General features: G+C 39.6%; 8 protein-coding genes across 12 annotated transcripts; 4 read left to right on the forward strand and 4 right to left on the reverse strand.

Annotated features, from left to right (window-relative positions):
- Positions 1–1226: 1226 nt before the first annotated feature.
- On the forward strand, positions 1227–4577 carry LOC125952013 (nonsense-mediated mRNA decay factor SMG8). 2 transcript variants are annotated; one of them, XR_007468805.1, is made up of 5 exons: positions 1227–1430; positions 1497–1635; positions 1709–2561; positions 2649–2750; positions 2826–2968. XR_007468805.1 is itself a non-coding variant. In XM_049681219.1 (5 exons), the coding sequence occupies exons 1-5, from the start codon at positions 1381–1383 to the stop codon at positions 4575–4577; spliced, it is 2904 nt and encodes a 967-aa protein (XP_049537176.1). In that variant the 5' UTR covers positions 1302–1380. The 2 variants fall into 2 exon arrangements, 1 of the variants encoding a protein (XP_049537176.1); XM_049681219.1 differs by having other exon boundaries at positions 1302–1430; positions 1709–2569; positions 2826–4577.
- A 523-nt stretch (positions 4578–5100) lies between these two features.
- On the reverse strand, positions 5101–6565 carry LOC125952026 (replication termination factor 2). The gene is made up of 3 exons (XM_049681242.1): positions 6290–6565; positions 5844–6215; positions 5101–5785 (listed from the first exon to the last, which is right to left on the reverse strand). Exons 1-3 carry the CDS (start codon positions 6356–6358, stop codon positions 5318–5320), a joined length of 909 nt encoding a protein of 302 aa, XP_049537199.1. The 5' UTR covers positions 6359–6565; the 3' UTR covers positions 5101–5317.
- A 279-nt stretch (positions 6566–6844) lies between these two features.
- LOC125952033 (uncharacterized) lies at positions 6845–7617 on the forward strand. The gene is made up of 2 exons (XM_049681250.1): positions 6845–7329; positions 7413–7617. Exons 1-2 carry the CDS (start codon positions 7081–7083, stop codon positions 7530–7532), a joined length of 369 nt encoding a protein of 122 aa, XP_049537207.1. The 5' UTR covers positions 6845–7080; the 3' UTR covers positions 7533–7617.
- Positions 7618–7927: 310 nt separating this feature from the next.
- Positions 7928–12023, reverse strand: LOC125952011 (coatomer subunit alpha). The gene is made up of 3 exons (XM_049681217.1): positions 11893–12023; positions 11748–11829; positions 7928–11677 (listed from the first exon to the last, which is right to left on the reverse strand). Exons 2-3 carry the CDS (start codon positions 11825–11827, stop codon positions 8065–8067), a joined length of 3693 nt encoding a protein of 1230 aa, XP_049537174.1. The 5' UTR covers positions 11828–11829; positions 11893–12023; the 3' UTR covers positions 7928–8064.
- A 1179-nt stretch (positions 12024–13202) lies between these two features.
- LOC125952031 (60S ribosomal protein L23) lies at positions 13203–14033 on the forward strand. Its single transcript, XM_049681248.1, has 3 exons — positions 13203–13323; positions 13411–13622; positions 13696–14033. Exons 1-3 carry the CDS (start codon positions 13311–13313, stop codon positions 13891–13893), a joined length of 423 nt encoding a protein of 140 aa, XP_049537205.1. The 5' UTR covers positions 13203–13310; the 3' UTR covers positions 13894–14033.
- Positions 14034–15886: 1853 nt separating this feature from the next.
- On the reverse strand, positions 15887–17098 carry LOC125952027 (proteasome subunit alpha type-1). The gene is made up of 2 exons (XM_049681243.1): positions 16959–17098; positions 15887–16865 (listed from the first exon to the last, which is right to left on the reverse strand). The coding sequence occupies exons 1-2, from the start codon at positions 16959–16961 to the stop codon at positions 16038–16040; spliced, it is 831 nt and encodes a 276-aa protein (XP_049537200.1). The 5' UTR covers positions 16962–17098; the 3' UTR covers positions 15887–16037.
- A 1104-nt stretch (positions 17099–18202) lies between these two features.
- Positions 18203–22863, forward strand: LOC125952019 (adenylyl cyclase-associated protein 2). 4 transcript variants are annotated; one of them, XM_049681226.1, is made up of 7 exons: positions 18203–18361; positions 20625–20763; positions 20849–21044; positions 21146–21500; positions 21569–21948; positions 22010–22156; positions 22231–22863. In XM_049681226.1, exons 1-7 carry the CDS (start codon positions 18208–18210, stop codon positions 22312–22314), a joined length of 1455 nt encoding a protein of 484 aa, XP_049537183.1. In that variant the 5' UTR covers positions 18203–18207; the 3' UTR covers positions 22315–22863. The 4 variants fall into 4 exon arrangements, with proteins under 4 accessions (XP_049537183.1, XP_049537184.1, XP_049537187.1 ...); XM_049681227.1 differs by having other exon boundaries at positions 18219–18361; positions 20592–20763; XM_049681230.1 differs by having other exon boundaries at positions 18221–18361; positions 20598–20763.
- A 568-nt stretch (positions 22864–23431) lies between these two features.
- On the reverse strand, positions 23432–25200 carry LOC125952020 (dolichyl-diphosphooligosaccharide--protein glycosyltransferase subunit 1). Its single transcript, XM_049681231.1, has 2 exons — positions 24517–25200; positions 23432–24441 (listed from the first exon to the last, which is right to left on the reverse strand). The coding sequence occupies exons 1-2, from the start codon at positions 25097–25099 to the stop codon at positions 23639–23641; spliced, it is 1386 nt and encodes a 461-aa protein (XP_049537188.1). The 5' UTR covers positions 25100–25200; the 3' UTR covers positions 23432–23638.
- Positions 25201–25420: the final 220 nt, after the last annotated feature.

The following is a 25420-nucleotide window of genomic DNA, read 5'->3' on the forward strand; positions in this document are numbered from 1 at the left end:
TTGTTGCTGTTGCTGTTATATTTATATTAAAAATGCAAAAATAATACAAAAAAGAACCTACATTTTCGTAAATAAAGCGTTTGATAGCGTCAAGGGTTCAGCGAAAATGTCCGCGGACGTATAAAAATTTGACAGCGTGTAAGGGTTAAACGAAACCGTTTTGGCATTAATTTTTTCGGTAAAAAACCAATATATACACCTCAACCGATTCGGTAGGCTAACCGATTCTAATTGCATACATTTAGGGGCCGAACATTTCAAAATTTGGCGGTTAAATAACCAGTAGAATGAACAAGAACCTTAAACATGAGATTAAATCAATTTATGGTGCGAAAAACTACCCAAATATTATCTTTCGACAATGAAAATGTAATGGCATCTCCCTCTCCTCTTCCGTAATAGCACTATTTAACGTTTATAACGTATTTTTCAAAGATATTTAACTAAAAAGGTGTGTATGTTTTTGGGACAATTATTATGTCTAAATCATCTTTTTATCTAGCTGGAAGGGACGGGGGGAGGTACAAGCGATGTACTGGGTATGTACTCGCTCCCTAACCACCCCTCCTCCACTTTCCACATGTATTTCTGTGTCCGGCTCATTCTATCGGTTATCTAACCGCATAATTTTGAAATGGATAAGCGCTAAAATTATTTGAATCGGTTGAGGTGTATGTTTTGGTTTTTTACCATTTTTTCGTTTGCGCTCAAGGCAAGGTACTTTAAAAAGACAGGTAACTTTATGCAGAACAAATCCCCGATCGTATTTTAGAAAAAACTTCAGAGTTTGACATTCACGGGATGGTGGGATGTTTACTTCGGGAACGCTCTTTTCGGAGGTGTTTTCGCTTTTCCGTGGTATTACGACAGTTAAAATTCACGAAAAGTGGCACGAAAGTTAAAGTTTATGCAAATATTCTCAAAATTCTTCATAGTGTTTCAATATGGTATCGGTCCGTAGGTCTTGCCACCCGGCCTAGAACAAGAGCTAGCTAGCGTTCCTGGACCGTGCTCACTCGCTGTTAAACATAACTCGGTTGCTCGATTGATCTTAAATAGAGAGATGAATCATTTAAACATTCGAAAAAGAGTGAAATCAGGTACTTTCCTTGATAAAACCACCAAACTTGCCCATATCTTCTTCTTCTTCTTCTTCTTGAAACTCACGTGGTTTTGTTGATAAAAAGCGCCCTGCTATGAATGTCAAACAAATTCAAAATGGTGACCTGTCAAAGCGGTTAAGAAGCTCTTTTTAAAGTACCTTGGTTTGCGCTAGAGTTTACGCCCCGTCTGGCACCGTCTATTCGATATCCGTGATCTGACAGCGCGTTGTTTGGGATTACCACGCTGCAATTCACGACTCACGAGATCCCAAAAAAGATGGATTTATTAAATAGTTTCGTATATCCAGATGTCCCTCGAGATTTGTGGTAAGTTATTCTACCAGTCATCTATCTAATAGTGCCGATCCTTTCTACGCTTGTTTTAATTTTCAGGGAAACCGTATTCTCGAAACAGAAACAGATGATCATAGTTGGTGTGCTTGGAAAATCTAATGAAGCGCACTGCAACAAGCTAGTGGAGTTTGGTATGCTTAATATTCAACCAAATTTGGAGGATACAGCCGGTAACGATGTAAAGCTCTACAAAACATGTAAATATGATGCAAATGAAAACGTCTTTCATTAATTCAATCTTTCATTTGCAGGGTCGCGTAAAATTTTACTTCCGTACTGAAGGAGAAACGCTTTTCCTGCACTTTGACTCGACGTTTGATAATGTTGTGCTGTTAAAGATGGCTGAAGAAATGATGAATGATAAAGCCTCACAGCCATCAGCTCATTTTATTACCTTCAACAGTGCGATCAGAACTCGTTACTCTCGCATACTTTTATTCGCCCTACAGGTATGTCACATATTAATTTTGGTGGAGACCTCAGTGACTTTCGATTTGTCCTATCTATCACTGTTCAAATCTCTGAAAATAATCCGTGAGAAATACGTGCTTAAGTTCCTGCCAGAAATGTTAAGAAAAGCAGGAGTTGGATCCTTCATGGGCAAAGAGTGCCGGCTAGCTAGTCCAAGACTGATTTTTCTGCTCAGCCTCCCCGAAACTCTGGAAAAACCCACAAAAGAAGATATTCAAGCTTTGGAAGTGAAACTCGAAGATTTTATAACCAAAACCCTGCGGAATGAGTTTATTATTACAAACAACAGTGCCATGTCTCTGTTTTCGTTACCGAAGGGAAAAAAGTTTGTATTTTATACTCAATCGAACGAACAACGCAAAAATCCCACAAGGGATATGATGATGAAGCTATCGGCATACTTGGACAAACCGGGTCAAACAATCATGAATAGCGAACGAGATGAGGCATTGATGAACAAATTAAAACCGTATGAATTCATCGGATTTCCAGACTTTAAAGTGGAGTTTCATCATTCAGAAAAGAAAAGAAACAGTCTAACCATACTCGACTTAGTGCAAGTCCATGTAATGGATATACTTGAACCAGTGTTTGATGAAACATTTACCAGTGTTAAGCATCGCACCAAATGTGGTATGGCTGTAGGTGTTTTAATCTTCCTTTAAGCGCCCTCTATGATGATAATCAAACGTGTTTACGTAACTTTTATCTGAATTTCAGCTTCCATCCATTGGCCAATGGTATGACATGTTTCGATTCATGTACCAGGTTTTTATAGAAAATCCCGCTGAGCCATCTTATAACGATTATGAACCAGAATATGTAAGGCATACAAATAATCTTGTTTTCATCCTTATAATTAAAATACATTTTTAAAAAATATTTGTGATTTTTCAGAAATCTTATTTGGAAAACTTCCACACCCTTGTGGACATTGATGAACAATTTTTTAGCGAAGTAGGAGCACAGGGCTTAGAGCTGGCGATGCTTAAATATAAGGAAATGCTACCTGTGCACTATAGTGCCCGTTACCATCAAACCAAATATCTAGATGCTCTTCATCTGCTTGGTCAATATGTTCGAGGGCCACAATTACATCCTTGCGTCAAAAAGCTGAAAGAATATTGTGATTCGATTTGGATGAGCGGCAAACAACAGTGTGAATATCCAAGTCTACGTGGTAACCCATGTTTGATGGGCAAGCACCAACCTCTGGATCCATCCGAACATTCGAGTGGTGTTATTTATGTGTCCTCCTGCAACTGTGGCCGAATACAAGGACACCGAGAGGATCCTTACACAATCAGACAGGCAAATTACGAGTTTTATCAATGCATGGCGAAGAGCTGTAGTAACTGCAAAAGGTTGGACCATTTTCAGTTTCCTATCTTCGAGCCGTCTACCAGTGATTTTCGGGCCGCCGAGTTTATAAACAAAAACTTTTCTAACTTAATGACATTTGATGGCACAGGTAGGACTGCGTCGGATGTGAATAATAAGAATTTGTATCGACCCACTCAAGATTCGCCATATATATCGAGCAGTGAACGTAGCCAAAATAGCTTCGCCAATTTTAGTTTCAATATCGTTTCTTATGATGGTCCAGGAAGAACATATGATGGTACACAAACAAAAGAGCAGAACGAAGAACTTTACGAAAGAGGCTTTGCTTTAAACCATAAGACCAGCACTAAGGAAATTGTTGATATAGAAAGTTATAATATGGATAAGATACGAACAACATGCAATTCACAGAATCAAGACGATAAAATGACGACCAAAACATCGGTTACAGAACCAATGGCAGCGATAGCATTAGAAATAGGACCTACGATAAATGCCGTGAAATATCCATCTACTACGGAATATTTACCTGGGATGCTGCATGCTGCGAGTCCTGCTGGATTACTGCCTCGCTTTCCTTCCTGGTCGCTTGTTTGCCTTGGGTCCAGTTCCATTTACACTCACAACACTGGACTGCCGGAGCATGTGCAGAGTGGATTTCTATCTGGATCGAATTATTTGCTACCTTGGGACGTTAATGTTCGACTAGAGCATGCACAATCATGGGCCGCTTCCTACGAAAAGATCCGCCTTCGCAAGAAAGCAAATCCACATTCCTCTAAGCCATTTGAACGGAATAATTTATTTACACTGAAGATTTTTATCGGTGTCGAATACGAATGCCTCCGCGGACATCGTTTCATCATGAAATCACCGGATAGTATACTACGAAGTTCTGCAGAAATCGCGCGAGATAGCGGCAGCAACGTAGTGTTCAACGATATGCCAATTTATTTTTCATGTCCTTGTCGAAATGCAATCAATAATACGGCCCAGCTAATGCGAGTACATATTATTACACCTAAAGCACCGGTGAACGTGATCATAGATCCGAAGGTAAAAATCTTTCAAAACAATATGCAAAGCAGCTTCACATTTAATACAGGTGTAACGCAGTCCATTAAGCTGACGCAAAGCTCTTACTGGATCTTGCGTTTGCCGTTTGTGTATGAAGGAGATACGGGTGCATTAGAACCCCCTGCGGAAGTAAATACCAACAGTGCTATCATGCACGGTGTCCTAATGGCGGGTATGTATGGCATTCGAGAAAACGAACCTAATGAAGAATCGCTACTAGGGTTTTAACTGCTCTCCGGCATTTTCTCCGGCACCTTTACTTGCTTGTTTTAATTTAAAATATACGAAAAAATATAATACGTGTTGTTTTCGATTGAAAGACGTGCTTTTTTCATCTTTAATTGTCTCGCATCATGAGCTTGCAAATATAAAAAAAACACAAAATACCCTGACAAGCCTATGCGTAATTGCAGCAAAGAACTGGTATTTTTACGATTACTCTGATGTTTAGTTAAGTGTACACATGTTTGAAGTTTAGATGATTTCAATACATCATTATTTTTTGGGATTGCATATATAGTCGCTACTAGAACAGCTATTAGCACGCCTTTTTGTTATACTAACTATCCTGTACTATTGTTTGTCACAAATAACAGTTTTACAGCACTATGCATGATTTGCTACATTTGTTCGTACAATGTAGACAAATTCATGACATTCTGTGTATTGGCAGAGATGAAAAGTTTACAGTTTGAAAAGTCCTACTATGAACGTATCGAATGTTAATTTTGTCGTATATTACTGTCTTCGGTGCTTATTTTATTTGTCATTCATCGGCGAAACGATTTTATTATCAGGACATCCCATACATTTGAACACTTCCCATACATTTGTACAGATAATGCTTTATGGTAGAGTTTGGTGTATCGTGTGGAAATTAGCACACTAATTTCAAACCGAAAATTTATTAAAGAGCTCTATATTCCAATTTGAAAAATATAAAATCATATATATTGTCTGAATCGAAACTAATTGTAGAAAGGGTTGTACGTAACCCAGTGTGCACGCTTTTGATCCTTTTCACTGTCGTGAGAGGTAAACAATGATTTATACACAGCTGATGCTTTAGGATCTTTCGCAACGCTGTAATCATCCTTAGACTTCTTGTATACTGGATCTTCTCCGATCTTGTCGCTAATAAGGGCTCGTTTGTTCAAAGTAATTGACTTGCCAACGGGGACAGGTTTGCAGCTTTCTTCACTGATTGTACTTTGATTTGTATGACTCTTATATTCCGATTTGGAATTTGTTCCATTGGATGTTGATGATCCAGCTAAAGTTGAAGTGGAGGCTGATTTGGCTTTTTTTTCTAAATTAATTTTCTTTTCCAATTTCAAACGCGCATTACGAGCCTGCAGTTTCGAATGCATTTGGTCGACATCTCCTTCAGATCCGTTAAGGATAACTATGTCATCATCGGTGAATGCTATTTGGCACTGAAAATGGAAAAATGAGTGAAACACATATCCAATAGTACACGGTTTCAAAACTTACGAGTGGGCAAGATTTGTCTTTTATAGCTTTAAGAGCCCTTTCCGAAAAAACACATCCACAGGTCCACAGGGCCATAAACCGGAAAAGTCCACTCATTTCCAGCCCACTCAATGCACAGATAAATGGTGAACTTTGGCCATCTCTGGATTCGTCGTACGCAGGGTTTGGAGTAAGGTTCAATTTCTTAATATCCTTCAGTGTTTTGATATGTCTGCACGATTCTGGCATCTTTTCTTTGTCCAATAGTGCTTCAATAACACTTTGTTTCGAATATAATCTTCCTAGAGCGCACATGACGATTGGGATTTGCAAACGCAGCTGCGTTAAAGCACAATACTTCCAGCGATATTGCCTTTCCGAGTCCTTGTCTTTCTGTGTGTTTTTATCAGAGATCAAGTGTAAGGGATCAGTATGTTGGGAGTTGAATGCAATTAAGTAAGTCTTACCTGTTCTGGTTTCTTTTTTAGTTTCACCAATTCGTCCCGACGAGGAATAGTTCCGCCATCGCATCCCATTTTGGTGATGAAAAACCCGCCAGGCAACTCAAGGTAATGTCGCTTTCTTTTTTTACTACGGAGACGCGGTTCCGTGGTTTTTTAAAAAATGCCGTACGAAAGTGGAAGTTTTTACGAATATTCTCGGTAGAACATGTAGAAGTAGCAGTTTTAAGAAGTAAAAGTGTTTTAAAATAGTATCGACACCTCGAGCTGCATTGGCGATAGACGGAAACAACTACCTAACCTAGGCCACACGGTCCGTAACCTCTAGCTAAATGTAAAAATTGTAAAACGAAAGAAGAGCCCCCTTGAACTTTTGGTCCTGTAAAAAAGAGAATCGGTAAAACGGAAGAACAGCCCCCGGGTGATTTATAATAATTCTCTTTTTCACAGGGCCAAAATTTTAAGATGCTTATTCTGGTGAGGCGTTTTCGACGATTTTTTTCTGGTTCGTCGATTATATCCCCGAGCAATCCAATTTTACAATTACCTAGAGATTACGCTTTATCTGGCCACGGCTATAAGCCGTCGTACACGACTTCGTGCGCTCGTCTAGCGAGCGATTAATACAGCGATTTGGAAATCCAGCTCTGTCGCTTCGGTCGCTTTACAATCTAAAGCATGCTTCAGATTCAACCCTTCTTCAACATGTCAAAACACCGGTAGAAGACGCGGGTTTTCTTGTTGTTCTGGACGGACAGATTGCGGATTACTGCGAGATAAAATTATAAAGCGGCAAAATGGATGTTGAACGGTTCGAACCTCGTACAATCGTAAATGGAGCACTGCTGAAGAAGCACATCGACGAGCAAATAAGTATTCATCTTAAGGTTGATCGATGTGACGATGGAAGCAGATCGTTTACTGGGAAATCTACCGATGGTCTTACCGTTCAGGTGTTTTTTCCTGATCCTTTGATGGGTCTTACAGCAGGGTGGATGGAAGTGATCGGCGTGGTCGCCCCGAATAATATCGTTCGAGGAAAAGAGGTAAGTCACTACCTCGTCACTAGACTACGTGTATTTTTTTGTCTGTGAATGCCTATTTTTTGTCTATTGATGTTTGTTTTCAGCTCGTCACGTATTTCGATAGCCTGGAAAAGGTTGAGGATTTTGATGTAGGCGGTTATAATATGCTATGCACATTGCTATCCGTCTGTAAAGACCCATTTACAACTGGATCATTAATGTAATATGTAATATATAATGGCTTATCTTCCAAAGCGAATACAAATAAACTGAAAAAAAATCTTCGTAATAATGCTTTCGCTTATCGTTCAACTATTAACTTACTGCTACTTGTTTTCAAAAGCCCTCACATATGTACATAGTAGTAGTTAGTTTATTTTTAAAATACCGAACTCGCTATTTGCTATCTTTTTCAAAATTGCGTCGCTTTAAATTGAACTGAGAACTATCATCTTCAATTGTTGTAATAGTAACCGATGGATATTAAATAAGCAACATAAACAATCAACATTATCTAGCTATAGAGTAAGTGCACTTAATGCAAGCCATGGCTTATCCTGGAATATTGTTGCTGATTTGTTTGATGTTTGTAAATGGTGAAAGTAGCAAACAGCGCCGATACAGTTTATGGTATTTTTATTGCAAATTTATCGTGTCGTAATCAATACATACATAGTGAAAAACATTTATTTTTTTATTGTTAACGCTCTAGGAAGAACTCTAAATAGCGTATTGATAGATGCAGATGAACCGTTTTCATTGTTTAAACTGCAATGTGCTGATACGTAAACCAATAACATCCCTGCCTACTTCAGCCACTCTACACACCACGCATATTATTCCTTTGTATTGCGGTTGATAAGAGGCTGCACAAAGAGAACACTTTTCTTCAGGATTTCCCCGATATATGGGTTTGTAAGTTACCGCGCATATTGTAAATGGATTGTGTTCATCGTATAGTAAGGAATGTTCGTTTACTTCATTCACCTCACAAGCCTGTAATATTTTTCTAGTTTGCTGGGCCACTTCCGGCCGAGGACCGAGTTCAAGCAACCTGCGTGCAAACGATGCGGCCGTCTTGTAATTTTTAAGTTTGAAGAACAAATTTAACGCTGTACGCAAAGTTAGAATCTGATGAACTGGTTGCAAGTTGACGTGTGTAAAATATGCTGCAAGTTCGCAAATACGTTTCTGTTCTTCTTGTGTGGTTTTCGGTAGGATCTTACGTTCTGTTTCCATTTGCAGACCAACCACATATTCACGACAGATAGTGAGCAATTGTTGAGCCTCCGCTAGTTCTTGGCGAGTATCAACCGATAGTAAGGGGACGCAAAGAATGATACACTGCAATTTTTCAATCGCCTCACCGAATTTGCCAGTTGTGGTCAACTGATAACAAGACTGCAGGCTTTGAACTAAATCAGTCAATTTGAGTGCAAGAGTTGGGTGGCACGATTTTGGATTTAACTCCTTCCAGTTACGATTGGGATGACCAAGTAGTGGCGATACGTGTGGGTGACATTTGTAGGATGTTTTGGCTGCAATGCATGATTCCAAGAACAGTTCTTGGTATGGTTCAAAACTAACAATCCCTACTTGCTCATGCAACAGACGACATGCATAGTCTAGTGCTCCAGCCCGCAAATGGTCAACTGCCAGTTGTGAATTTATGGACCAAAAATGAGAAATTGGCATTCCTTTCGGCGGAGCCGCGAAAAAATTCCTATTAGAAATATTTGTGTCGGATAGTTTGGAAACAAGCTCTTCTGGAAGTTCCAGATCTTCATCTCCAACATCCCAACCTGCACCATCCCCACCTGCACCAGCCTCATCGTCATCATCTTTTGCATCTTCAAAACGTTCACCATCCAATAAATCATCATCCATTGCCCACCCATCATTATCAGCACATATTTGTTCAACTGCTTCGACCGGTGCTAATGCTTGGTGAACAGTTGATGCACCTCGAGACATCATAGTTCCCTCGAAAAAACCCTTCGATACCGTCAACAATGGCCAATTACTTTCGGCTTGTTGTATTGGAACCGGGGGGCGCAAAAATTTAGCATTAGGACTCACCTCTGGAAGGTCTTTGCCTTCAGCTTGGATATCGACAGCTAATACAGTTGCTTCCTCATTCAGTCCATGCGTTTTCGCGGTCAAGTATGCTAGTGAAGTTTGTTTACAGTTTTTTAAGATTGATACTCGCTCTTTCACATCTCCTAGTAGCAAAGCGCCCTGATATTGCGCTGAAACGTCCTTTCTTATTTCAGCAATCTTGTTCATCTTTTTTAATTTTTCTAAATTTCCCGTTATAAGATAGAGAAACGATAGTTTATCAAAATTTTTCGTACGCTGATAGCACATCTCCACAACCTGATGGTTACCTTGCATTAATGCGCTCTGTGCCAGGCGTTCCCAACACTGCTTGTCGTCCATAGCCTTGGCTGCTTCTAAAGCTACTTCAATATTACCACATTCAAGTGCCAATCCAAAGCGAGTTTTTTCATCTTTTACAAAATGAAGGGCAACCTCTGGATACCCTTTCTGTTGTAGATAAGCAATTATGCTCTGGCCAACCAATCTGGCATTCCGTACCATGTGCAAGACTTCCTCGTACTTGCGGTTAATAAGTGCCAATTTAAACTTGTACTCTGTTGTATCTATTGTTAATAGCCTTGTACGACACTCTCGATCTAGACAGAATACCTGACTGTTTTTAACACGTGTAATGTATATTGGTAGATCCAGAGTGCGTATAATTCCATGATCGCCGTTTATGATCGCGTACTTGATATGGTTCGATGTGGTATAAATGAATACTCCAGATTCATCCCAGGCACCGGACTTAATGCGAGCATTTTCGTGGATGGAACAAAGCAGATCCAGGCGACGATTACAAATGATGAGGGTATGTTTCGCCAGTAATACAACGTGGTTCATATCACTAGACCATATAACGTACTTGCACTTTGCTATTTTCACTTGTGCCAAGGAACGCAATTGTTGAACATCAAACAAGGTAACGTGTTCTGGTTCCCGCAACAACAGCATTCCAGTGCCAGCATAGAATATTTCGTCACATACAGGTGATTGAATTTTCTTTGTTACCTCATTTTTGAAATTTTTGATGACTAGCTGACTAGCCCGATCCAGTACCGCAAAACGGTTACGTGCAACCCAAACTGCTGTCACTCCGGATGATCGTTTACTGTCCATTTCCTTGTTCTGTGAACCATTCTCTTTTTGGGGAATGCTATATAAGTCATATGTACTGTTTTCTAGATTGGTAGTACGTGTGCAAATTAACACTGCATTTAGAGCTGGATTATATGACATGCTGTAAACAGGGACTTTACCACCACCCCGTATCGTCATCACGACTGTATCTGTGTTTGTGTTAAAGTCCAGTTCTCGGAGAAAACGATCCTTTACGTAGTATAAATAATTTCCGTAAACAGCGTATGCCGGTCTCTCACGCTCAAGTTTGAATACGATTGTTCCTGAGTCATGCCCAGCAGCAAACAAATTCAAATTTGGATGTGCTGCAAGAATCCAAAAGCGTTCATTTTCACGTCGAAATGTATGAATACATTGACGCTTAGTCATATCCCACACTCGAATGCTCTTATCTTCGCTGTTAGAAATGATGAAATCAGCTCTTGGATGGAATAGCACACATGATACATTATGATAATGTCCTCGGCATGTATCAACCTCCCATGCCTTGTACTCGTTCATACGCCACAACTTAACTTGGCGATCATCGGCACCGGAAGCAATTAAGGGCATTGATGGATGAAAACATGCCCAATTAACACCCCGGTCGTGTCCTTCAAGCACGTGCTTTACAACAGCATCTGCCTGACCGAAAAGATCTGCTGTTCCTGGATTTTTCAAGTGATCTTCTAAGCCCGCTGGTCCAGGGGCAACATTTTTCTTACGAAGGCCTGAAATGTCCCAAATTCGCACTGTCTGGTCCAGAGAAGCCGATACAATGATATCCTCGTCGCTCATATGGAATTGAGCGCACATCACGTAATGATTATGGCCCGTTAACACACAGATGCAGGAACGAGACTGCCAGTTCCAAATACGGATTGTTTGGTCATCTGAGGCGCTCAAAATCCAAGGATACTCATGATGGAATACGGTCGTGCGTACATAATCCAAATGGCCTAGCAAGGTGAAGATGCATCTTCGCTGCTTATAGTTCCATACTTTAATTTTAAAATCATCACCACCGGAAACAAACAGCGGTTGCTGGTTGTGAAATGCGACACCACGTACCGGGCCATCGTGCTCGTCGAACTTCTCAATTAGAGTACTGATACGATAGTCCCACAGCTGAATAACTCCGCTGTGTAAACTACAAAAAAGTGGAAATGCAAACAAAACATTATCATACAGACATTTTTGGGTACAGTGCCAAAACCTACCTCGCCAAAATCCACGGACGTTTAGGGTGGAACGATAACCCTTTCACACGAGCAGATTTCGTCTCAAAATTGGTCAGCATTCCTAAAATGAATCATAAAAACGTCTTATTTTCGAAACTGAGATTATGAAATGCATTCTACTAACTTTACAATATGTGGCAGAAGTACCGGAACTTCATGCACCTTTTCCAACTTTTTCAGGGAAATTGCAGTTTTTTCACTTTAATTCCACGACAAGTAAATGCCTGTTTAACAAATGATGACGTACGAATCCATACTGAATGTCAAATTTCGATTGCCTAGTGATTTTGATTGGCCCGTGCTACACGAAGCGTAATTTTACAAATTAATGCCAAAACGTTTACGCTTCGATAAGCCGTGGCCACACGGGGCGAAAACTCTAGCGCAAACGAAAAAATTGATGTCAAAACGGTTTCGCTTAACCCTTACACGCTGTCAAATTTTTATACGTCCGCGGACTTTTTCGCTGAACCCTTGACGCTATCGAACGCTTTATTTACGAAAATGTAGGTTCTTTTCGTATTGTTTTTGCATTTTTAATATAAATATAACAACAACAGCAACAAAATCGTTAAAAACTGCAAAATTTATTCGGAAATCAACTTCAGCGGCCAAAACACAGATGAAAACAATACGTTTGACATTTCGGCATAAATTTTCGGGGCTTTACGCCTGCCACACGAAGCGAAAACATTTTGGCATTAATGTGCAAATTTGCGCGCAAATTTTCGCTCCGTGTGGCAGCATCTATATGTTTACGTGCCTGGGTTGAGGAAATTAAAATCGGCATGTTTTACGCTCCACGGACATATAAGCTGCTTTCACATCGAGCGCGTTTTTAAAAACGCCAAAGTTGGCGTTTTTTGACGCCACCTTATCAAATCATGATAAATAGTTTAATCTTCACGCAAAACAGTTATTAGCCGGATTTCAACACATTCCTGCCAAAACAAATTGCAAAACCAAAGGGCAACGCTGGCTTGCTTGCGTAGCCTGCTACAGTCGGCTCAGAACCTGCCACAATCTGTAGATTTTTACAGATCGGAAAAAAAACGCCAACTTTTAAGCTCTTCAAAAGCTCCAAAAAATAGCTTTCGGTGCGTTACTTGAACACTTCCATATATTTTGATGTGATACAACCGTGTTTTCTGCGTCATAAAACCTGCTGCGTCTATTAGTGGCGTTTAAACGCGCTCGATGTGAAATCAGCTATAATCGTTTGACAGCATATAAACGGCAAGCGTAACGTTTTGGCATGAATTTTTACGTTTACGCTCCGTCTGGCAGGGCTTTATGAATTTGAAGCAATTTGGCATCGCGCGCGCGACAATCGCACGCTCGTGTGGTAGTCGCTATGAGGGGCAGTTTGTCGAATATCCAATATTATTAGCTTGAACAAAAAACCACTGTAAACGCTTTCTACTATTTTGGTTCATCATTGACAGCGGAAGTCATCATTTTGTCATTCTCGCCTCGCTTGCGTTCTTTTTCCGGCTCTTTGCCCGTACGTAGGACACATTCGGTTTTGCTGCAGTTTCAGCGATGTCTAAAAGAGGTTATAACTAAATTCTCTATATTTTCATTTTGGTTTTTCAAGTGAGTTACTGATCTTACACTTCATCGGCGTTATTTTGTCTTCCAGGACGCGGAGGATCAGCGGGAGGTAAATTCCGCATATCGTTGGGCTTGCCTGTTGGTGCAGTTATTAACTGCGCAGACAATACTGGGGCTAAAAACCTGTATGTAATTGCTGTGCATGGTATCCGAGGCCGTCTAAACCGTTTACCAGCGGCTGGAGTCGGTGACATGTTTGTTGCCACGGTCAAGAAAGGAAAACCCGAATTGAGAAAAAAGGTAGGAATAAACAAATGAAGTTGGGATGATGGGAAAAATTATAATACAATTTTATTGCATGTGCTCTATAAAGGTAATGCCAGCCGTGGTTATCCGGCAGCGAAAACCGTTCCGCAGACGCGACGGTGTTTTCCTATACTTTGAAGACAACGCTGGTGTTATAGTGAACAACAAAGGTGAGATGAAAGGGTCTGCTATCACGGGACCCGTTGCAAAGGAATGTGCTGACTTGTGGCCCCGTATCGCTTCAAATGCCGGTTCGATAGCTTAAGGACTGAGGCGCCTTCCAGAGAATAAATGCGCAACAATGTGAATCCTACTGATCGACACAATGCGTTAAATGGTATCCAAGATCGTAACATCAGCCGAAAACGTGTCGGTTAATAATAAAACGCAATCGATAAACAGTAATCATCGTTTTCATATATACAGATAATTGAATCGTTTTGGATTGAATATCAGGTTTACTTGAAAGTGCTATCCCAAGATGCATTTAATATTTGCTCGTTTTTTTTTCATATAAATCATCAAACACAATTGTTACCAGCAATATTTTATTATCAATTTTAGAAGCAAAGAGCTGTCGGTTTTCCTGTCTGGTAAAAATGGGTTGTACTTCCAATAGCAATGAACCTTCTTAAAGACTAAAAGAACTGTACACGTTATTAGTAGCTTATCCTCCTTCATAAAAAGATATATTGGCTTCATGTGTATCACGACCGTAATAATAGCGACTGGGGTTCCTTTCAACAAAAGCGTCAATTACGTCCTGACGTTTTATGTTCTTTTGTGCATGATGCTGGTTGGCACGACTGTTTTTAGTATTATGTCCAGAGATCGGCTCTCGTCGAATACGACTGTTGTTCGATGAAATAGTTTCTGATGCCAGAGAGGATGAGTTCATACGGTTTTCTATATATCGCACGCTTTGTCTTTCACTTGCAATTTCTAAATCATCTGACGCTTCGCCATATCTGTCCGCATGGAAGATGTTGGATCCGTCAGATTCAAACAACATGGTTAAATGTTGCCTAGCTATTATTGTATCTGGGTGTTTTATAGAACCATGTCGGCTGATATCATTTCCCTTTTCTGCTACTTGCCTCCCACATACAATTTCTTTACGATATCCTCGATTGTCGTAGGTGATGCATGCCTCACTATTATCGTAATTTCGAATGAAATATTAAAGATACACACATGGTTCTGAGCTACAACAAATTAAAACATGATTCCATGGACACTTACGTTTTTGAAAAACCGTCCTGATTTTTGTACATTTCTGAAGCATCGCAATCGTTCAAAGATCCACGGGTATCACTGTTGCTGCATTGAATTGCATGTTTCTTCATAGCTACGATTTGTTTATTAGAATAACTAAAATGAACAAAGGTTTGAACGGTGATAATGAACGAATTATCCTGATGGTTTTCATTGATACTCACTCTTCTCTGGCCTTGTTAGTCGAAATCATATCGATTGATTTTTTTACGTAAATAGAGAGTAGAGCAATTAGAATAAGTAATAAAATCACTAAACCAGCAAACACGGATATAATTACGTATAATTGATTTTGTAATTCCATCGAACTTCTTTTTAAACAAGGTCAACAAAATGTATTCAAAAATACACAATACTTGTGTTTGGGAACAATTAATATAAATAATGGTGACAGAGAAATTGAATAAACGCTCATAAATAAAATTCTCTTATTGTTTCCAATATCCTCTCTCAAAGGCTAGTTTTTCATGTATGTTCCGTGTAGCGTGGCTTCCTACATTGAGAAAGCATCATTTGATGATAAAAGATAACGAATGTACATTTGATGAAATGGATAAAAGACAAAACATATATATGACATAAAAAAGTACTCTCGTTAAGATAACACAGTAATCGAAAAGTTTGTTAAAAAAACCCATTCTTTTAGGGGTTTTTTTTTACATATATAATGACGGGCGAGCCGTATGTTTATTCTTTTAGGGTTATTTAATTGACTTTTTTTAGGTAAGTATCTTCGCTAAACTGCGATATACTCTGAATGTACCCCTATAAATACCACATAGTAAACCGAAATAAGACTATCAATCAAAACACTATATCTAAAACTATAGTTACAATTCCAACTTGAATGATTTATTTGTTTACTTATTTTTATAACCATGCATATTTCGATGTAGAAGAGGTCCGAGTAAAATTTCAAATAATTCGGTTAACTCTAATAATTCTTTCAGAATAGACTTAATTCAGCATAAATGATGAACCCATCTTGTGAACAATAGTGTTTACTTTTAACACGTAGCTTCTCGTTTATTGATGTGTTCCAATTGGAGTTAAAAAAGTGTATCAGCTGGAAATACACCGACTTCAAAAGTTATTAGCAGAGTTGTTCCTGTGGTTCTTGCTGTTTCTAAACGATTAGGTCTCCATCGCTACAATCGGTATCGGATCGGTTGGTACATTTGGTGGTTGATCGTTTCCATCATCTCTCGGAGCCTGGTTTCCGCCGCCCACTTCAGAAGCGGCTCCTCCTCGGCGAACAATGTTGCTTAGATACTTATCGTTATCTTCTTCTGATAATATAGTGAATTTTTCATCTTTGCCAACAACTGCAATCGATATATTTTTAGTGTTTAAATCAACTTCGTTTGGCAAAGTATCTTGAAGAGCTTGTACGCCATGACGGATTAGCTCATCTTTTGTGCATTCTGGAAATGAGTTAAGATGCTTCTCCAAATATGTTCGCGCACTTTGAGAGCGTGACCCAATCGACATTGCCTTGCAGTCGAAAAAATTGGCACTCGGGCATGTCTGATAAATGTGGGGCCCTTGATCGTCGAAGCCAATTACCAAAAGACCGACGCCGTAGGGGCGCCGGTCATACCGCTGCGTACATACTTGCATTTTGTTACCAAGGGTACTAATAAGACGACCCACAGGATAAAACGCATCATATGCGTACTTATAGTTCAGACACTCTTGTCGCAAATAGCGGCTTAAAATTCGGGCATCAGCTGTAATGCCAGCAAACGAAAGACCCAGATGATCGTCCACAGATATAATTTTTTTTTGGTAGGATGAAAGTTCCGATGAGGCCCGTTTCAATGCTATTAGCACAGCATATTCCTTGTTTTTTAAGCCCACCGTTGCTGATCCAAGCTTTACGGCCTCCATCGCGTATTCCACTTGATGCAATCTACCTTGAGGACTCCAAACCGTCACATCGGAATCATACTGATTGCGGAACTGCAACGAAAGTATCGATATTAAATTTTTCCAAGAGTAGACCTCGAAATCACTGCATCGTAAATAGCGTAAATCATGTGAAATTGCCCTTACCATTTTTCCAAATAATCGACACTCGATAACGTGGTGCGCAACTAAGGAGAGCTAAAAAGGCTTGTTTTTGCAACGATGGAAATGGATGGCCGCAAAATGACCGGAGGATGACAAGCCATTCTTGTGGGAATGTGCTCGACTGAGTACTCGAAATAAAATTTTAATTTGTTCGAGCAGAGCCGGAGAACTGAAACAGGACTTTTGTAAACAAACGCTGGACTCCCAGTTTATAAGCCCATCACAGACCGCAAGCGTAGCTTGCGGAGCGGACGGAACGACTCGCCGCGGATGAAGCGGCTAACACATACCGGTAAAAGACTGAAATAGGCCCCCCCACTCACGGTGAGTTACTGAGTGACAAAAAAATCGCTGTTTTACTGGTAAAATGTAGCTTTTTCACCCCTCCCCCTTCCCCTAATACATTTATTTACGTTTCCACATATTTTTATGAAGGTTTGCTTATCTAAAAAGTGGGAATTAACGATTTTTTCGGTCACTCAGTAACTCATCGTGAGTGGGGGGGGCCTATTTCAGTCTTTTACCAATAAATGTATTAGGGGAGGGGGGAAGGGTGAAAAAACTACATTTTACCAATAAAACAACAATTTTTTCGGTCACTCAGTAACTCACCGTGAGTGGGGGGGCCTATTTCAGTCTTTTACCCTTTTTAGATAAGCAAACCTTCATAAAAATATGAGGAAACGTAAATAAATGTATTAGGGGAGGGGGGAGTGGTGGAAAAGTTACATTTGGTAAAAGACTGAAATAGGCCCCCCCCCACTCACGGTGAGTTACTGAGTGACCGAAAAAATAGTTAATTACCACTTTTTAGATAAGCAAACCTTCATAAAAATATGTGAAAACGTAAATAAATGTATTAGGGGAGGGGGGAGGGGGTGGAAAAGCTACATTTTACCAGTAAAACAGCGATTTTTCGGTCACTCAGTAACTCATCGTGAGTGGGGGGGCCTATTTCAGTCTTTTACCTTACATTTTACTAGTAAAACAGCGATTTTTTCGGTCACTCAGTAACTCACCATGAGTGGGGGGGCATATTTCAGTCTTTTACCGAATTTTTGAGTGCTCCGTGAGAGGGGGTGCTAATAGTGGGTTTTTACCCGCTCCGTCTGGCAGGGCCTTAAGCTCAGGAGTCGAAACTTTATTTCGAGCAATCATTCGATCACATGTTTTCCTCTTTCGACCTTTTTCTTTTTCGATTCCCACTTTTCGAGTTTGCTCGATTTTTTGCATGGGTTCCAATGCCTTTGAGAAAAAACCTTCACGGAAGGCTGTGAAAAGATTTCACTTTTACCCGAGATTTTGGAAAACTGCCGAAACGCCGAGTGGTACTTTCTTAAAGTGGAAACGCATAGTGGAAAAAAGTTTTATTAGCTCGAACCAGGGTAAGTAAAATATCTATTCATTGGCTATTACACAGGTTGTAGCTACCTATTAAGTTTTTGGGTAATCTTTCTTTCGGGAGATGACTAACTATGTCCCAGTAATGATGAGTCATTTCTCAATCTCCAGAAATTGATAGTATCGAAGGCATTCACAAAGATCCGAAGGTCCAAAGATCAGTTCTTAAGTAAAGATAGCTTAAGTTAAAGTAAAAAAAAGAATGGACCTGATACATTATTTACTTCTCATTCATTATCCCAAATCTTGTTACGTGGTACATCTATCAAAGGCCAGGTGGAAATCTTTCGATGGATTTTTATCGCATATATCACGTTCACCAGCAGCAGATGTAATTTGAAAACAAGAAAAACACGAAAAATTTATATGTAATAAAGTTTTTCATCGCATTTAATGATTTTCATTCGCAACAACCTACTTTCCTTGGTGCCCGTCCTTAAAGTTATAGCAAAACGAAGTTTCCTTAAATGGTCAATTCGACTCTAGAAATATACACCATGAAGTGTGTTTCCTTTTATGTTGCTAGCGGCTGCTGGCTCTAAAATCTGGCAATTTGATAGCCAGATATACTTTAAAACAGAATGACTTTTTCGTCTTTTTCCGCCGCTTCATTTACTCGCTATCTTTACGTTGATGTTGATGTAGGCGAAGAAATGTTTTTTTGACATAGTTGTATTATTAGCTGTCTTATGTATGGTCTTTTGTGGAAAAAAGTTAGCAGAATTGTATATTTATTAGTTTGAAGCTTATTTTCACGACTCTGCTGCTCTATTGACAAAGAGCAATCGCTGAAGTTTGCAACCTTCAGGAAATTCGGGCTTCTTTTTGTTTGTGTTGTGCTTGTGTTTTGTTTAAGAGACCGGAAATTGTTCTGCCGGCGAGTTGCTTAAGGCGTTAAAAGACCCGAGCGATTGCTCTTTATAAAAAAAGGTGGGTAGAAGAATTAGGATAAGAAGGGACAAGGGTAGAATGTTTGGTTTTGCATCTCGCCGAAAAGGGCAGCCAGACGATGTAAAATCGCGTGGCGTCTGCGCTGTAAAGCGATGATACAGAGAATGAGCAACTGCTCTCAAACTAGCGGCTGAGCGAAAGATTTTTAAAAAGAATCCATGGAACCTGAGAAGCCATAAAAGGGAAAACATGTGGCACAACTCTCATTTAAAAAAAAATGAGGGGCGCAAAAGGTTTCGCGTCTCCACGAATGAAAGGATTAAAGTTCACCGCCTACATGTTTTCTTCGGAATCGGAATAAATCAAATTGCTTTGAAAGTTCGGGCTTTGTGTGCGCCATAAGCCGTGGCCACACGGGGCGAAAACTCTAGCGCAAACGAAAAAATTAATGCCAAAACGGTTTCGCTTAACCCTTACACGCTGTCAAACTTTTATACGTCCGCGGACTTTTTCGCTGAACCCTTGACGCTATCGAACGCTTTATTTACGAAAATGTAGGTTCTTTTCGTATTGTTTTTGCATTTTTAATATAAATATAACAGCAACAGCAACAAAATCGTTAAAAACTGCAAAATTTATTCGGAAATCAACTTCAGCGGCCAAAACACAGATAAAAACAATACGTTTGACATTTCGGCATAAATTTTCGGGGTTTTACCCCTGCCACACGAAGCGAAAACATTTTGGCATTAATGTGCAAATTTGCGCGCAAATTTTCGCCCCGTGTGGCCACGGCTAATAGCCGTGTGGCCACGGCTAATAGATTAGCCGTGGCCACACGGGGCGAAAACTCTAGCGCAAACGAAAAAATTAATGCCAAAACATTTACGCTTGCCGTTTACATGCTGTCAAACGATTATAGGTCCGTGGAGCGTAAAACCTAGAGTAAAAGCTGTTTGCAAACGGAAGGGCTCGCAATATGTTCTATTTGTGGTTTACATTGATAGATAGTGATCATTGCTAGTGTGTTCAATCCTTTTCTTCCACAAAACGATTTTAATTTCCTCAACCCGGCCATGTAAACATATCGAAGCGCAAAAGTTTTGGCATTAATTTTTTCGTTTGCGCTAGAGTTTTCGCCCCGTGTGGCCACGGCTAATAAATTATCAGTAAGAAATTTGAAGCATGTGTTATTCTCGCACAGCGCAATCGTCAGAATTGCGTAGTGTTACATTAGAACAGAACGGTTCACCGACGGCTCTTAGATCCACACCTCCAACATCATCGAGTTTATTGCATCAACAATACTCATAGGAAACTCAGCATTAGTTATCTCTTCATAGGACGCTTTCGTAGTTCCAGATATAATTATGACAATGAGTATTGACGCCTACCAAGATATTATGCACGGCCCACTTGTTAGCTTCTTGGAGCTTTCTAAAAAACTAGGTGGTGTAGTGGCAGATCACGCTCAGTTCGTTAAAGAAGCATTCGAGTAAGTCTTCGTGGTATATCCTGCAGCCATAGCATGTCATGAGCTGCAAAATTATTCTATTAATCCATGCTTACTATGCTTGCAGCGCCCAGTTTGAATTTCTTAAAAAGGTTGCTGTCTCAAGCCCGCCCTCTAATGTTGATCTACAAAGTATGTTGAAGCCTACATCAGAGAAGATTGCGACTATTCAAGCATTTCGCGAGAAAAATCGTACATCGCCGTTTTTCAATCATTTGTCTTCGATCAGCGAAAGTATACCCGCCCTTGGGTGGGTTTGTGTGGTAAGTGATACTGCATATCATTCACCTTTGATTATTAACACATTGGTGGCTCGTAGCCTATCCTATCATTGTACCTAATATGATTTATCCAATTTCTTTAGGCTCCAGCACCTGGCCCATATGTTAAGGAAATGAATGATGCGGGTCAATTTTACATCAATCGTGTACTGAAGGACTGGAAAGAGAAAGACTTAAACCATGTCGAATGGGCCCGCTTGTGGATCCAGACGCTTACGGAACTGCAGCAGTTTATTAAACAGCATCACACAACTGGACTTGTATGGTCTGGTAAAAATAAGTCTACTATTTCAAGTGGATCTGGTGTTCCTCCACCACCACCACCTATTGGTGGTCTACCACCACCAATACCCATTGCTGATTTAAAAGTTTCCGATTTGGAGGATGATCGAAGCGCGCTATTTGCACAAATCAACCAAGGAGCAGATATTACGAAAGGTATTAAAGGACAATAGAATAGAGAACAATAATATTGCTGATATCAAATGAAAACTGTATCATTGCAGGATTAAAGAAAGTGACTTCTGATATGCAAACTCACAAGAATCCTAGTCTACGATCGGGCCCAGCGCCATATAAGGCCCCACCAACCACAGTTGCCAATGGTACGAGGTTGGTGTCTGCTCCATCTGTTTTGAAGCAGCCAACTTTCTCTCGCGATGGCAAAAAGTGGCTGATCGAGTACCAGCAAAATAATGCAAACCTTTTAGTTGAGAATGCTGAGATGAATAACGTAGTGTACATGTACCGGTGTGAGGGTTCTACGTTGCAGATTAAAGGCAAGATCAACAGTGTTGTAATGGATTCATGCAAAAAGTGTTCACTCGTTTTCGATACTATGGTTTCGTCAGCTGAATTTATCAACTGTCAAAGTGTGCAAATGCAGGTAAATGGCTAATATAGAAAATTTTATTTGAGTAGCTTCACTGACGTATATCTCATACAAGGTTCTCGGAAAGGTACCAACAATTTCTGTCGACAAAACAGATGGATGCCAAATGTACCTCTCTTCACAATCGCTTGGGGTTGAGATTATAAGCTCAAAATCATCTGAAATGAATGTAATGATTCCGAAAGGAACTAGTGGTGATTATGTAAGTAATCTTATTTTTTGTTTACCTAAAACCAATCATATTATTAATTGTCTAATATCTTTTTGGAAACGTAGACAGAGCAGCCAATTCCGGAGCAATTTAAAACTGTTGTAAAGGGAACGTCCTTAAGCACAATTTGTGTTGAAAGCCTTGGTTAATATTCCTCCTGGAAATTTAATCAATCTTCAACATGTGCCGTGTGTGAACAGAGATTAGTTTTTATTGAGAAAACTCCGCTAACATTTACATACATGGACAAGAAATAATGTTAGAAGTTGCTGAGTACCAAATCGCAGTCAAAAAGCTATAGAAATGTCAGCATCGAAAACAAATGAATTGCAAGACACATTTTAATGGGATATTGGCGTTTTTCAAAAATATTTTATATCAAGTAAATGGTTTAGAATCAATTACATGCGCAATAAAATCAATGAATAATAATACCTTCAAAGATAATTCTTAAAGTTTACTTCTGAATGATTTAAGTAAAGTTAATCATTTCATTTCATTTATTATTTGTACACTCTACTAATATAAATTTTCACTCATTTATATTTTATATTTCTGCACTATTACACAATTTGAAGACAGGCGCTTTATATTAGCCTACCTGACTTCGTTAGTTTCCATAATTTAAAATTTTATAATGGACAGCAAAACGATATCGATTGTTAAGTATTATCATACTATGTGGAATTGAGATGGTTAAGATAAATAAAAGTATAATATTGAATGAAATATAATTATCATTATTAATTTTTCATATAACATCGATAATCAGTTTCATATTTCTGGATGTGTGTTCGCCGAGACGAATGTCAACGACGTGTCGTCGAGATAGATGTGACATTACTATATGTTAAAGTTTGTTTAGCATGTTAAATTTGACACCATCGCAGCGCGACATTGAGACGTACAAATCGTTGTATCGGCTTTTCGATTATCTTTTCTTACATATAGCGCCAAATATCATTTTTAGAAGTAAATAAAATAACCAAATAATAAATGTTTTATTAATTATTTGGTTACTAATAACCAAATAACCCGCCTTTGAACGCAAACGCCGATTTTCTTCCATTGATACAAAGTAGCCGCTTAAACATTAGGCGCCAACATTGCATACCTTTTGTCTTACTGAAAGATCCTTCGCAAGTAACTTATAACAATTTAAAGGAAAGTTTGTTCTACTATATACCGTAAAGTTGTCGTTAAAAACAACTTGCATCACAACGGTGCCAGTGTACGTTTCGAAACAAAAAAAAAACTGAAGACTATAAAGTTTTTTCAACGATCATTCTAAGTGTATTTACGTGACAATCGTTTGGAATAATATTGCAAGACGTTCTAGATGAGTTGTACCAATACATGAAATATGCAGGCTGGTCCTCTGATTATAAACGTGAACCAACCTATTTACCGAATTTAGATTTTTTAGAACAATACATGAAAGAGGAGGAAGAATTTATCATTATAATCTATTTTCTAATCTTTATGTAGATGGTTTTCTTTTTCTTTGATAATGGAAAAATCCATACGCATCCAAATGATGACGAAAACAAACAGAATGTAGAGAAAAGCCACCACCAATAACGGCTCCTGTAGCATCATCATCCACGAGAAATTGTACTTCAAGTTGAAGTCATTAATGTGGTGCTCGACTAGATTTCGCTTGCTAAACATGATGACGGGGCGCCCGAATGTGTCAAGATAAGTATAGTGCAGTGAGTCAGGATGCCTGGTAACTGAATAAGGTGCAATTAGTTTGATGTTGGAAGACCCTTCCGGTAAAATTATTTTGATCACTACTTCGTCAATCGCCATGTCGTCAAAGATGTGATCGATGACGCGCATTTTGAGAAGGAAGTTATCATTGTTCTGAAACAGGTATTCGAAGCTCGGCACGTTATAACCCAGCGTGTAATGCGTTCGCCAGCCACCAAAAAGAGGAAAACGTGGACGAAGGTCTAGCTCGACTGCGTCCTTAAGTGTGCGCAATGCGGAAGTGGAGATATTTCCATTAGTATCACGGTAATAGACGCCTGAAGCCGATGCAGGTAGAAGCGTTTTATAGGACTTCACGCTTGGTTGATTAGAACGAGTATCCTTTTGGTAGTCATAGCGAGAAAATGTGCCCTTCAGTGCAGCGCCGGAATGTAGAATATCGATGGTTTCTTCCACAGCAATGTTGCCCCAGTGTGAAACTTCTATCGTGCGGTCCAGGCGGGTGACAGTCAGAAAAGGAGCAAAATTTTCAAAGTGTATGGTCATCGGCTCTATAGAAAATGCTGTAATTAATTGAAAATAAAATCATTTGAAAATAATATTCTTTACTGTTCTCGAATACGGTATCTATGGTTTACCAGACACACTGTCATATGGTCCGTAGACGATTGTGGAGTCGGCATGGGAACTCGGTTTGAATTGAGTAAAATTTTCTACGTTTCGAGAACTTAGGTGAACAGTCGTCTTCTGCGACACAGTTTTATATGGAGAATAGAAGTAAACATTACCAAAGTACTGGACCAGTTGCCGTTCGTTTTGTCCTATCGCTGATGGAAAAGGTTTCAGACTCTTGGTAAAAACAGTTTCGATGTATACAACAGGTGCAACGGGACTGGCCGGAAGTGCCATACTAAACGTTGCGCCTTTCGGTGTAATCGTTTCAGTTAGCTTGAGTTCTTTCTTAGAAGAGTCTTTGACCGATATGTATGCGAGACAATTGCGATCGGTCTGTGGTACAACGAAAAGGTAGCTGCTAATTGGCACCTTTGATTTATGTTCCAATGTAATTTTGTAAGAAATTTTGACCAACTGCGATGTGAGATCTATGGTACGATCAACTGCCTTGTTTTCCACCTCCATATCGATGGCTGCGTGTACGAAGACACCTACAAATCCGGCGACTATAAGAGCAAACTTCGCCATCCTACAAGGAAAACACATTTTTACCAACTACGATTGAGGGATGACTACGTAATATGCAAGGAAAGTCGCGTGTAATTTTCCGTTCGTCAAATAACGCCGGCGTAGACCACGTAAACCACAGTTTGACAGCTACAAGCCGGGGCTTGTCCACATACACTGCGACAGCAACTGTGGAGGCCATTTCACGGCTAAAAATTCATCATTTGTTGTGGTCCGTGTGTACTGCCATGCATGTCTAAGGCAAGGTACTTTAAGGGCTCTATTTTGTTAATCCCAACCAAGGTACTTTAAAAAGACAGGTAGCTTCTTAACCGCTTTGACAGGTCACCATTTTGAATT

This window comes from Anopheles darlingi, chromosome 2 (assembly GCF_943734745.1).
Source record: "Anopheles darlingi chromosome 2, idAnoDarlMG_H_01, whole genome shotgun sequence".
NCBI lineage: Eukaryota > Metazoa > Arthropoda > Insecta > Diptera > Culicidae > Anopheles > Anopheles darlingi.